The sequence below is a fragment of the Chrysoperla carnea genome, chromosome 4 (assembly GCF_905475395.1).
Source record: "Chrysoperla carnea chromosome 4, inChrCarn1.1, whole genome shotgun sequence".
Taxonomy (NCBI): domain Eukaryota; kingdom Metazoa; phylum Arthropoda; class Insecta; order Neuroptera; family Chrysopidae; genus Chrysoperla; species Chrysoperla carnea.
This window is the reverse complement of record NC_058340.1, coordinates 51,331,657-51,344,388: the sequence shown is the minus strand read 5'-3', so window position 1 is coordinate 51,344,388 and position 12,732 is coordinate 51,331,657. Positions and strand designations below refer to the sequence as shown.

General features: G+C 29.9%; 3 protein-coding genes across 4 annotated transcripts in view; 2 read left to right on the top strand and 1 right to left on the bottom strand.

The window, feature by feature from the left end:
* The first annotated feature begins 401 nt into the window (after window positions 1–401).
* On the top strand, window positions 402–2,622 carry LOC123298109 (craniofacial development protein 1). The gene is made up of 2 exons (XM_044880014.1): window positions 402–1,306; window positions 2,479–2,622. The coding sequence occupies exons 1-2, from the start codon at window positions 582–584 to the stop codon at window positions 2,573–2,575; spliced, it is 822 nt and encodes a 273-aa protein (XP_044735949.1). The 5' UTR covers window positions 402–581; the 3' UTR covers window positions 2,576–2,622.
* A 1,526-nt stretch (window positions 2,623–4,148) lies between these two features.
* Window positions 4,149–8,518, top strand: LOC123298196. Of its 2 annotated transcripts, none has more exons than XM_044880136.1 (7): window positions 4,149–4,208; window positions 5,045–5,156; window positions 5,802–5,946; window positions 6,242–6,442; window positions 7,075–7,186; window positions 7,904–8,041; window positions 8,430–8,517. In XM_044880136.1, exons 2-7 carry the CDS (start codon window positions 5,045–5,047, stop codon window positions 8,466–8,468), a joined length of 747 nt encoding a protein of 248 aa, XP_044736071.1. In that variant the 5' UTR covers window positions 4,149–4,208; the 3' UTR covers window positions 8,469–8,517. The 2 variants fall into 2 exon arrangements, with proteins under 2 accessions (XP_044736071.1, XP_044736070.1); XM_044880135.1 differs by lacking the exon at window positions 4,149–4,208 and adding an exon at window positions 4,619–4,982 and having other exon boundaries at window positions 8,430–8,518.
* Window positions 8,519–9,266: 748 nt separating this feature from the next.
* Window positions 9,267–12,732, bottom strand: part of LOC123299099 (NADPH oxidase 5-like) — a 161,791-nt gene continuing 158,325 nt past the window's right edge. The window contains exons 13-18 of the mRNA XM_044881327.1: window positions 12,354–12,504; window positions 11,969–12,195; window positions 11,729–11,853; window positions 11,228–11,437; window positions 10,949–11,152; window positions 9,267–10,881 (exon numbers count right to left, since the gene is read on the bottom strand). Coding sequence (XP_044737262.1) covers window positions 10,684–10,881; window positions 10,949–11,152; window positions 11,228–11,437; window positions 11,729–11,853; window positions 11,969–12,195; window positions 12,354–12,504 — 1,115 coding nt within the window. The 3' untranslated portion in view covers window positions 9,267–10,683. The remainder of the gene's footprint in view (window positions 10,882–10,948; window positions 11,153–11,227; window positions 11,438–11,728; window positions 11,854–11,968; window positions 12,196–12,353; window positions 12,505–12,732) is intronic.

Genomic DNA, 12,732 nt, shown 5'->3' with positions numbered 1-12,732 from the left:
GCATTTAACTTACATCAAACTAATAATTAATTGTTATTAATTTAATGTTAATATTAAAATAAATGCTATTTTATTTCAAATATTACAATAAATTATTATTTTATTAATATTTGTTTTTTTATTTAAAAAACTACATTTTATTTAGTAAGAAGACAAATAAATACAAAAAAATTTAATAAAAAATGATAAACTGAATAGAAGTATTTTGAATAGTACCTAATTCCCGCCATTTTTTAAAAAAAATAATTTATTGTAAGTGCCTTTCTCCAGGGGGATTTTGTACAACATTTAATGTACAGTAGAGTTGCCTATCTATTTATGTAATAAATTATACTCTGTGATTAGAACGAATCCTAATTTCATGAATAGAGTTTGTTGTAAAAAAGTTATATCTGTCAAATGATTTATTTCTTATGATTTCTGCATTGAATTTAGAACGTTGTATTTTCTATGTCCTTAATCCTGCGTGGACGAAGAAAAGAAGTTAAGTTAGCATTAAATCATTATCTTGAAAGCTAACGTTTTTTATATTATTAATTGTAATATAATTTGTTGTAAAAACATATTTTTAAAATTAACCAATGGATAAACATGAGTTACCTTCAGACAGTGACGCCAGTGATGAAGATTATGTTCCGAATGGTGTAGAAGCCGAATTGCTTTCAGAGGAAGAATCTGACGGTGTTGATGACGAACTTACAGAAAATGTACAAGGTAATAAAAAACGAAAAAGTCGAACAAAGAAAATTTCGAAAAAGCCTAAAATTGATGAAAACAATGCAGAAACTGAAAAAGCTGAGGCCGATAAGAAATTTGTTGAAATGTCAGAGGACGAAAAACGAAAGCATGAAGAAAATTTGTGGGCAAGCTTTTTAGGTAGTGATGCAGATAAAAAAGATAAAAATAGTTCAGAAAATAAAGATTCTAGACCTAAATCGAATGGAAATAGTGTTCCTAATGAAATATGTAAAAAACCTGTACCAAAACCTGTTACCATCTTAGAGTTTGCGGGCGAGGAAATTCGAGTTGATGAAACACCTCATGAAACTGTAACGAATCAGCCGAGTGATCCACGTGTTTCAAATGCTAGTGCATCAACAAGCAGTAACAATGAGATAAGTGTTCCAAAAACTAGCTTACCTAAAGGTCGTGGGAAAGGCGGATTAGGTGTGTCAGCGTTACTTAGCCAAATTGGGAAAAAAACTAAAATTAGCACTTTAGAAAAATCGAAACTGGATTGGGATAGATTTAAGAATAAAGAAGGATTAAACGAAGAAATAACAAATCATAATAAGGGCAAAGATGGGTAAGATACACGATTTTTGAAATTTCTTGCATTAGTTTTGGTTTATACGCGGGATCAGTGTAATGTTTATACAACCACTAAAATTTGTTAATATTAAAAATGTCTTGTACGTTCCTTGTGTAAAATGGCTTTCGCTCAAACTGAGCATTCCAGCATTTCTCAATTTGTAAATACACATTTCTAAATATTAGGCACACGGAAATTCATTAACCTGTCAGCACTCGCGTCAACCGTTAAGTAATCTTCAGTTGCGTGATGAGAAATTTTCTCACGCGTTCTGCACATGCGTCAAATATATAATCTCGACATAATTATACCATGTATATATGTAATATGCAAGGTATACTAAGTTTAGTCCCAAGTTTGTAACTCTTAGAAATATTGATGCTACGCACAAAATTTTGGTATAGGTGTTCATAGAATCACCTAATTAATCCATTTCCGGTTGTCTGCCCGTCTGTCTGTCAACACAATAACTCAGAAACGAAAAGAGATATCAAGATGAAATTTTTATAGCGTACTCACAACGTAAAAAGTGAGGTCGAGTTCGTAAATAAGCAACATTGGTCAATTGGGTCTTGGATACGTAGGACCTATATTTTAAACCGTTAGAGATAGAACAAAAGTTTAAATGTAAAAAATGTTTCTTATAAAAAAATAAACAACTTTTGTTTGAAACTTTTTTTCGTAAATATGACTGTTTACCCGTGAGGGCGCAAATTAGGCGTGAATTGTATAGTATGCATTATATAGAAATATCAGTTACAAATGTGTGAAATGTATGTATGTGTAATGTGGTAGAGTAATCAACACTGTCTATACATGGTATTTCAACAATTAACTCAGTCAATTTTGTTTTCACTTGTTCATGTTTTAAATCGAGCGAGAGCAAAATGCTCATAACGTAAGTGCTAATGAGTCATAACATTTCCATCGGCAGTGTATTTTCTGGTCTTGGGCACACTATCAGAACTTATAAAACCCTGTGGGCGTTTTTTAAGGACACTAAAAGAACCATGCATTCTAAACAAATTATTCTTTATCGTATTATCAAGAAGATTTTACTACGATCGTCTTTTGAACCACTTAAATTAAGAATTGTTGTAAAAAATTATTGGCTTGCAATTTTTATAAAGTACTTTAGCTACTATTTTATTCAATTTATTTTTCAGATATTTGGAGAGACAGGACTTCTTACAACGCACTGATTTAAGACAATTCGAAATAGAAAAACAACTTCGAACTGTTACCCGTAGAAGTAACAAATAAATTGAAGTGTAGTATTTATTAATTTTCATAATTATTTGTACGTTAATTTAAATAAAGTTTTTGTACGTATTTTTGTTACACAATATTTTTTATTTTGCTATATTTAAATAAATTTTTTTTTTGATATTCATCCTAATTTTCTTTATTATTTAAGAAAAATGTTTGTACTACTTTTTGAAGAAAAATATTAAATAAATTGTATGCATTTTTTTGGTAAAAATTTTTGCTCGTAGAGTATAATGTTATTTATTTTTAGAAAATATAAATTATTCATTTACAGTGTGGTTTGGATTGGTTTGGTTTTTGAGAATTGGGTAATTTTTGGCTCGCATATGGTTTACTTTGAGAAAAATTAGACGATTTAGTTAGAATAAAATTTTTTGAGATGCTATTTAGTGACTGAAAATGAAAGTTTGATTAATATTTATAGTGAGAGAGATGTACATATGATTTATTGATGGTCATGGTAACCGTCTGCTAAGCCTTAAATATGATAGTAGGTAATGTTCAAAGTCGTCCTGTAAGGTTCCTCGAATTTCTATGTGTCATATTCCCCACCAGGGGGAGATTTGAAAAACTGTCACTAAGTGGTGGTTCGGGAAACTGTCTGCTTGTTTCATAATTCATTAGATGTGATTCTGAACAGTCATCCTGCAAAGGTTGAGCTCAACAAGTCGTCCCATTCCCAAAATATTCCAAAAAAAAGCGAAAATGTCGTTACGCGGTAAAAAAATTTGAAGTGATGGTTCTGGAAACTGTGTAAAATTTGTTTGGTTGTGTTGAGGATGTCAAAAGGATCAGGAAAATATGTATGGCAGAAAAGCAAGTGGTCAGGGATTTATTTGGCAGCACTTTGAAAAACACGAATTATTCCCTGGGCACTTGTAACATTACCTACTATCATATTTAAGGCTCAGCAGACGGTTACCATTACCATCAGTAAATCATATGTACATCTCTCTAACTATTATGTGGGGTGTTTCAAAACTACTGTATTAGATGAACATACCGATATAGACAGTAAAATTTAAAGCAGAAAGTTCCTTAAAGTTTTTAAATCCGACGTACCATAAAAGAGATAAAGTTTCGTTAATTTTCGTTTACAATTTTGAGAAGAATATCTCGTTTAGTATTAATAAGTCCAATTGAAACTTTTATATAAAATGAGTTCTTAAAAATAAAGGATATTCTTCTTTTGTTAAGGAGATAATTGGATCTGTTGATTAAATGACTTTGAATGTACAAGATATCTCGTAACTACCACATTTGGATGGTACAGTGATGTAAAGTAATGAGTTGATTTTTTAAGGCCTTGCGAAGAATAAGACAAAGTCAGTTCTCTTCGTACACAAAATATACGTTTATTAATTTTTTTCTGGCTGTATATTTTATGAGATGGTATTTGGATCTGTCTATCAAAATTATCACTTTGCAATTTGTATACTATTATATAGAAGTGAAAATTATAAACAGGGAAGTGGTTTTTATCAAATATTTACTTGCTGATATGACCAAACTTTTATCAATAATTCCTTTGTCATATGATTTCGAATTTTTTCTGTAAAAAAGTAATGTTGTCAGTCTTAAAATACTTATAAATTGTATTATTATTGAGTGATTAAATTTAATCGATGTAAGTTTTGAATAAAATATTCTTTAACTAAAAATATAAAAGATAGAAAAAACTATGAGATCAGAAACTAATTTTTCCAAACATGTTATATTAGAAGAAAATATGATAGCGTGATTTAATTTCTATCACAGGTTGCCTATCAAAATTTTAAATATCTTTTTTAAATGTAGTAAAATTTTTCTTGTGAAAGCGAATTATAAAACATTTGTACTGGACTCACCGTAAATAACAGTCCAACAGATTATAAGTTTTCAATGTTACGCTTTTAAATTAAGTTTTCGAGGCGTTGAGTTTTTTTTCCTGTCTCAACTAAAGATAAAGAAATTTGTCGAGAATTCTAGAGCAGAAACCCTAATACAGTCTCATTTCGTTCAACAGGAACATAATATTGAATTCCTGTGCCTGATGTCATTTGCAAATTGATCTGAGATAAAAATATATGGATAAAAGACTCTTTTATATATACACTATAGTATGTTCCAGGAGACCTTTGCCACTCTTTAATGCGAACTTTATTGTATAGTTAGACTCAGAAAAAAGTTTAAAACAAAAGTTGTTCGGCTTAAAGGGGAAGTTCTCTGGAGGAAAAAACAGTCAATAGTATTCCGTAGTCAGTATTCCGTATTCCGTCAATTCCCCAGATACACTTTTGATAGTAAATTCATAGCTGCGGAAACTGATTGATATGTTTAATTTTTTATACATATCGGTTAGACGTTCAGATTCATCGAGCGGGCTCACCAGTGTATGGCCCACATAAGAAGAAGACATCCGGTATTTTTGAAATGTGTTCTGTAAAACCGAAATTCATAATTTTCGTTTTTTAACTTTTGTAGATGGTGGTTATAAAATTGAAATATATGTTAATATGTGTTATTGTTTCTTTTGAACTTACACAACAAACATCAATTGTTCAAAATGATGAAGTTTTGGATGCCCGTGTACCATGTAAGTCTTAAATAAAATCATCTGTTATATTATTTTTTTCCCAATTTTCTTTGATGTTTAAACTATTCAAAAATAATGGATGTAGCTGAATACTTGCGTTTTATTTTGATTAAAAGAGACAATTACTTACACTTATCCCGTGAAACCTTTCAACAAGTGATTTTACTTTTGTTATTAAAATTGTTATTACTATCGTTATTATTATTGATGTTGCTAATATTATTATATTATTGTTATTCATATTATTGTTATTGGTATTCTTATTTTTATTATAATCGATTTTCATATAAAGCGCCCGGTATAAAAAAAATATGAAGAGTAAAATCTAGTGATCGAATTACACACTTTTTAGTAATGCGTGTGTATAACTTGTATACTTGTGTGCTATCGACAAAGCATCTATTGTTTGAAACTGACAATATAGTGGCACAAATTATATGTAAGCTCTTCGTGTTTTTATTCTACTTGTGTGTTTGTGTATACTGAACACACAAACGTTTCGTACTATTATACAAGTCATACAAATTACATATTCTTAAAATGAAACTAAACTTCGAGTCCTACTCTTTTTCCTCAAGAAAAATATATTTCTGTAGTGTAGTTTTATGATAGCAAATTCAAAAAAAAACTCAATGACCTTTTCAGTTGGCTACTGTGATACTACTGTACAAACGCTTATAGAGGCCTTCAGATCGGTAATGCTAACAGGCTCTGAAAAATGGGGAATACCTAAATTATCACCATATGAAATTGATCATATAGGCGTAGATGTTACACACGAAGTTGGAAAGTAAGTATTATCTACAGGTAATCAAAAATATGTCACAAATTCTACACATATTATTATATCTAAGCGTTACAATTTATGGGTAAAGGAATAATGCAAAAAAATTATGCTCGAAAAATTAAATGCGATTTGAAATCAACACTGTAGCTTTCGAAGGCGTTAAGAATAATGATGGATGTTACTTTTGAGTCCATCCATAAGGGTCATACATAAATAACGTCACACCAATTTACAATTTTTTCTCTCTTGTCACAGATGGTCATATTTTCGAAGCCCCTCCATATTGTGTTATTTTTAGTGCTACTGGATTTTTTAAAAACTTTAAAATTGAACAGTTACATACATTTGAAACAACGAACACAAATTGTAAATTATTAACCTATAGAAAATTTCATGTGGAAATTAATGCTACTGTACCGACTGTTAATATTACTGGTGACTATGATCTGGACGGTTTTGTACTTGAAATGATACCTATGTATGGAAACGGGCCATTTAGGTAAGTTAGTTTTGCAAATAGCAACAAACGAATAATAGTAATTGCTTTTGTAATTGCGAACATTTTCGTTTTTTACTCGACTTTTTAGCTTTTAAATTAACCAAGATATGCCAATTTTAAGATAATAAAAGGCGTACAAATTTTATGTAGTCTGCATTTCGGCCAAACTTTTTCAAAATTTTGGGGAATGATAGTTTAAGTCATTTTGAATAAAAGTTCCCATGGTCACAAGTCATGAAAATGACAGGATTTCAAGTTATCGCTAAATTAAAATTGGAAAATGTACTCATTTATATTAAAATAACTATTGTAATTTAATAGTCAAAAATAATGTACGTATATATGTAGCTGAAAATATTGATCTTAACAATTCATATAATTGATCTGCTGAACATTTAACACTGCTTCTTCTTTGAACGTAACATATTCTTCAAAAAAACAAGAATTAAAAAACAACACCCTTACATTAAAAAACACACGTATGCATCTAGTTATACATATCTGTATATGGAATTGCCTACATACAAATATGTAAGTATATTTTCCAACTATAGCTATAACATGAAATCCTGTCATTTTCATGACTTGTGACTATTGTAGCACATCTATCTATAAATGTTTAAATTTTTCAGTGTAAACATAACTAATTTGCATATTGGAATAATTGCAAATGTATCAATAATGGGCGTAAATAAATTTAAAATTCAAGACTTATCTTTATGGTTGACTATGGACGAAACTCAGGTTTGTCAGTAAATTTATAATTCGTAAGAAAGATTTGAGCTGGTTTGCTACTTGCTATTTTTTAATTCCTTAAATGTGTTTGCTTTCCGTTTCAGTGATATTAAATCAGACAACAAACATCTATCTTGCCAGCTTTCAGGGCCGGATTTATATAAAGCGCCGCCCTTGGACAATGGCAAACATGTCTAATACCTAATACAATAGAACCTCGATAACTTAAACCTCGGTAACATAAAAACCTCTGTTACTTCAAAAAATACTATGTTCCCTTCCCATCAGAGCCCAAAACCTCTATAACTTAAAATACGCAACCTCTATAACTTAAATAAATAATCTCTGTATAGGCCCTCAGTAACTACATAGAAACATGTACATATACCTCTATATTAACTAGGGTACATAGAAACATGTACATACCTCTATATTAACCTTTACCTAACATAGACCCTTGATAACTTAAAACCTCTATAACTTAAAATATTTTGTGTTTCCCTTGGACTTTAACTTATAGAGGTTCTACTGTATCAAATTCACATGTACGCATAAATATTTTGAATTTTCGATAAATTTGCGTCTAGGGCCATGGCCCATGTGGCCTAATATGTTTCTTTAATTTTCTTTTGGTTATCTTTCTGAAATAATATTCTTTTTTCTCTCAGTCCCATCCAGAAGTTTGATTGATTGTTTAATTTTAGAATTATTTTTATTTGATTGTAGATGTTCTTCGATAATCTATTGAATGGCGATGAAGAGTATCAACCTTTATTTAACAAAATGTTTTCAGAAATTGGTCCACAAGCAGTTATAGATTTATGGCCTGATATAGAGCCAATATTAGTGCGAAAAGTTATGAAGGTTGGTATTTGTTACCAAAACAAAAAAATAAATTCCAATGTGTGTTTAAGAATCAATTTTTGAATTATGCATTTTTCTAGTCCTTTAGTTTTTAAAAAATGGATTTTATTTATTTTCAAACCTACGTTAATTATTTTTTACCATAAAAAATGTATTGTAAAATTTGTCAGAAATTTAATTCTCATCCCTATAATAATTAAATTTGTATATAGGGTGGTGAATTAATTTATAACTTATTATTCCTTCGTAGTTAAACTTTGCGAGACTTCCTTGCTTTTACATCATAAAAATTTTCTAATTTTCGTTACAAAAAGGTCTAATGTATTACGCCGAAAGTTTAAAACATTGCAAATTTTGTTAATTTCGTTATTTTATTTTTTGTTTTTAGGCCGTAAATGGGAAAAATGAAAAAAATAGTACTTTTTGATCGGTACTAAACGATATAATAATAATAATAATCTATTGTGCATTAAATTCTGAATTAAAGAATCAAATTATAAAAAGTTTTTAATTGAAATATGTTTGTAGTTTTATTTAAGCTTACCTAGAACCATTTTAAAGAGACTGATTTGTGTAAAGCACAGTCAAAATTGTCTGGATTGAGCCTATTTTTTTTTTAATATCAAACTAAGGAAAGCAAAGGTGGTGAAAAAGCGGATGAAAGTTTTTGGATACAATAATATAGGTGTACATTGAATACACCTATAGCTGTATTATCAGCGAGTAACATTGGATGTATTTTATTTTCAAAAAGAACTCGCACCAAAAAATTAAAATCAACGAAATTAGCGGGGATAAGTGATGGCAATTGCCATTGGCATTTAAATGAAGTGAACTTTTATAACGCAATAGTCTTTATTAGCCTTTGCTAGTTATTAATAAAAACAAACAATAATAAATAATGCATATTTAATATTTTTTTCAATTTATACATAAATATTATAAATAATAATAATGAAAATGTTGTGAATAATCGAATCATATACATACTTACAAGTGTTATCAAAATTTAAATAGTTTAAAATTACTAATATTTAATGCCTTTTTCAGTGAGTTTTACTTGAATTTCATAGAATAAAATGGAAAACTTTTCAAAGTAAAAAGAAAAAAAAAAGGTGATCAATTTTTTACTTTGTAAGAAAATAACAAGAGAACATTGACTTAGTTACAAGGATAAAGAAAAAAGGCTTAATTTTTAAAGAATAAAAATCCAACTAAATAATAAAAAAAAATGTTCACAATAATGCACTGAGTCCTTATTATTTTTTGTGAAGTATAGGCAGTAAATACACCCACTACCGTGAATCGATGTACTATAGAAGACATAATTGCAACTATTTTCGTGAAATAAAAAGAGACACTGGAAAACCGCGGGGATTGGCATGTAGCCCGGACTGTAATCAATAAAGATAAAACTGCTAAATTAACAGCGGATTAAGTGAAGCCAATTGAAAACTTATTGTGGCATTGAACAGAGTCGGAAATTAAACGCTCTATTATAAAGGGATTTGTTTTCTAAGCAATCGTAGATAAAGGTCACAAAGATCATGTAAAGATAATGTATATAAGTATCGTAATAGTTTCACAGTAAAAAGGACACGTATGGCGTAAGATTATTAAAAAATCTAAAACTTATGAGTGAACAAAGTGTCATTTAGTATATCATTAATTTACATAACAGGGCGTATTACCCAGAGGAGTTTACTTTTTATATTTACCTCAGCAAAAAGATGCAATTTACTTCAGCAAAAAACAGAAATAAAGTTTGGAATGCAACTCTCTAGTACAGGAATGAAGATATATTTATGGAACGCAACAAGGAAGAGTAGAATAGAGTATCTTTCTCCAGACCTAGAGATAGAAAGGTTTTGAAACGCAGCTATGTTGATGTAGATGTAACAAGTAAACTCCAGAAAATAAGTTTACGGAATGCAGTGTCCTAGTATAAGAATGAAATTATGGAAAACAGAGATTCTTTCTCCAGATCTATCAGATCTTTGAGTGTAGGGTAGCCTTCTGAAACGCAGCTATGTTGAAGTAGACATAAAAACAAAAACTCTAAAGATATCGTGTGGGACATTGAACCATCGCTAATATACCAGATAATTTCGTTCACTCCTTGATTTTGGAACATTTTAAAGAAAAATTAAAGTAGCCATTCGGATGATTTGTGATTGAGCAGTGCGCTATGGCAGGACACAGATATGTTAGTGACGGTAATACATTTTTATAACTCAAGCGTAACCTTTAACTGTCACATCACCACAGCTTGTATCAAGCAAATTAAGTAAAAGATTGGGCAGAAACGACGCGAAGGCATTCAAGTGTACTCTTTGCCAACTACAACGTATTCCTGAATGAAACTGTCCTAAAAAGGATAATAAGAGAGGCAGTTATTATTAGAATACAATCGAGTGCCTTAGATTTGATATAGATAATATTCGAATGTGACTTCAAATTAAATCAGAGATAAGGTGAGGATTACCGAGCGTAGGTCGCTAAAAAGATCTCAGTAATTTATATAATTTGTTAGGGGACAGTGCATATGTGAATTTGACAGTGAACTTTTTTTTCTTCTTCTTTTGACATAACACAAAAACAAAACTTATTTACAGGTAACTTATTTTATACAATTAAATAATTTAAAAAACTTCTTTTCTAAAACTGAATCCAAATTGGTCACATTTAACTCGAAGAATTCTAGCTAACTGCGGAGGTCCACAATAAAATACAGTGATTTTTCCTTTTTTCTGATCTTGTAATTGTTTAAAAACTTTATCCCAATTTGGACGCCCTGCATTTGTTCGAGTTTTTAATCCAGTGATAAGATCTCGTTTTTCCTAAAAAATTTTTTAGAGAATAATATGAAATAAGCGTAATTAAATAAATATAAATAAGTTTGTATACTTTTTCATGTAATAAATCCAGAGCTAATTGTAAACCAACAGCTTTCATGTCAGTTTTTTGTAAAGCACTGGTTATATACATGTGCATTTCTAGAAAACGTTCCATGGCTCCACCTAATTCAGCTTGTTCAATTTCTAGTTGGGATAGTAAATTTACAAACCATTCAAATGATCTTTGATCACGATTTATCCAGAAGAAATCCACCTATAAAGACAGTCGTAACAAACAATGAATTATTGGTAATAATTTTGTTCGATTCAACAGACCCTTAGATCTTACCTTTCGTAAATTCATAATTGTTGGTGGAATATCACTAGCCCATGAAAATTTACATTTTGGACAACAATGTCGTGCTTTCCAATATCTATGCATAATTGATTGTAATATAGAAGCAAAGGGTGTAACGCCAATACCAGTGGCGATCAGTACAGCATGTTGGGCACGGAATATATGGCTTGATGGTGCTCCATAAGGTCCATCCAAGAAAATCTGTTTCGAATAAATATCACTTTTTAATTTATAATTTAAATTTTTAAACCGTGAGTATATTTTGATAAAGAAATAAGGAATTTGATAAAGGAATAAGGAAAAAAAGGGTAGGACAGAAAAAAACTTGCTAGAGTAATAATAAATAAGATTGCGTAAGTACAAAAAAAAGTTTTATCACGGCTTTATGGAAAAACTCTTCTGTTTATATACTGCTTTATAGCTTTAATTATTTATTGTCTAAGACCTCTTTCCGGTTTGTCTGTTTGAAGTAATAATTCCGTGCTTACTTACTTCTAATGGTTTTCCAACAGGATAGTTCATTATTCTTGGTGAAGAGCTATGTGAATCCATTCCAAATTGCCCTTCTTCTAATGCCGTTTCAGGGCTAATTAAACGAAAACTGGGTCGTCCATTTCCTGCAAATTACAAGCAAAATTCTATGATATTGTTAAGAAATCTGTTTTTTTTATCGTTTTATGACGTCGCGCCAAAAGATTTGTAAGAAATGCATTGTAATAGATTTATACCTACCTATAGAAGAGCCAAAAGATGATGATGAATCTCGTTGTTCACAATTTTCTAAACTTGGTGTTTTAAATGCGATAATAGTTGGTTTATTACGCATATATCGAAAACTTTGAGCGAGCGATTTATTTTGTGGACTCAAATATGCCAGACCTAATGATTGCAATCTGGCTCGTCGTATTTGACATTCATCGAAACTTTTTTCGGATTCTGATCTTGTGTATTCTCGCAATCTAAAGTACAAATATTTATATTATTCTTAAATTAATTTTGTAGGAGGATGCCTAGGAAAAAGTGAAGTGTTATGGGTATTCGCAAAGTGGTGCAGATTTAGATATCTATTAAATTTAGTAATATATATCTATAAACAAAAATACATAAACATACTCACGCTAGTAATCGTTCTCGTTTCTTAGCTTTTGTTTGCATATCCGGCATGGATAAAGATTTTTCTAATGGTACTTTCTGTGATAATAATAACATACGCAATGTTTTATCAGATTGCATTTTTCTAGGGCGTCCTTGATAATTTAAAATGTCCACTAAAAATTGTTTAAATGCAAGTTACATTACTTAATCGATTCTATATTAATTTCTAATTATATGCGTTAAAATTCTTAAATAAATTGTAATTTTTTGGATTTCTATATGAAAATCCCCTTTTTTTTCTCAATATTTTATTGATTTTTGGATTTTCTTTTCTTTGAATTTAGAATCTTTTTCTTTGAAGATAGGTACACATTTTTGCTTAAAATAGAATAGGGATTGTC

Bases quoted from the DNA above. Each gene is read 5' to 3' on its own strand.
- LOC123298109 (XM_044880014.1), top strand. From the start codon at position 582: ATGGATAAACATGAGTTACCTTCAGACAGTGACGCCAGTGATGAAGAT. The intron at 1,307-2,478 runs GTAAGATACACG...TTTATTTTTCAG, and splicing joins CATAATAAGGGCAAAGATGG to ATATTTGGAGAGACAGGACT.
- LOC123298196 (XM_044880135.1), top strand. From the start codon at position 4,956: ATGGCCCACATAAGAAGAAGACATCCG. The intron at 4,983-5,044 runs GTATTTTTGAAA...TAACTTTTGTAG, and splicing joins ACATAAGAAGAAGACATCCG to ATGGTGGTTATAAAATTGAA. The intron at 6,443-7,074 runs GTAAGTTAGTTT...TAAATTTTTCAG, and splicing joins TATGGAAACGGGCCATTTAG to TGTAAACATAACTAATTTGC.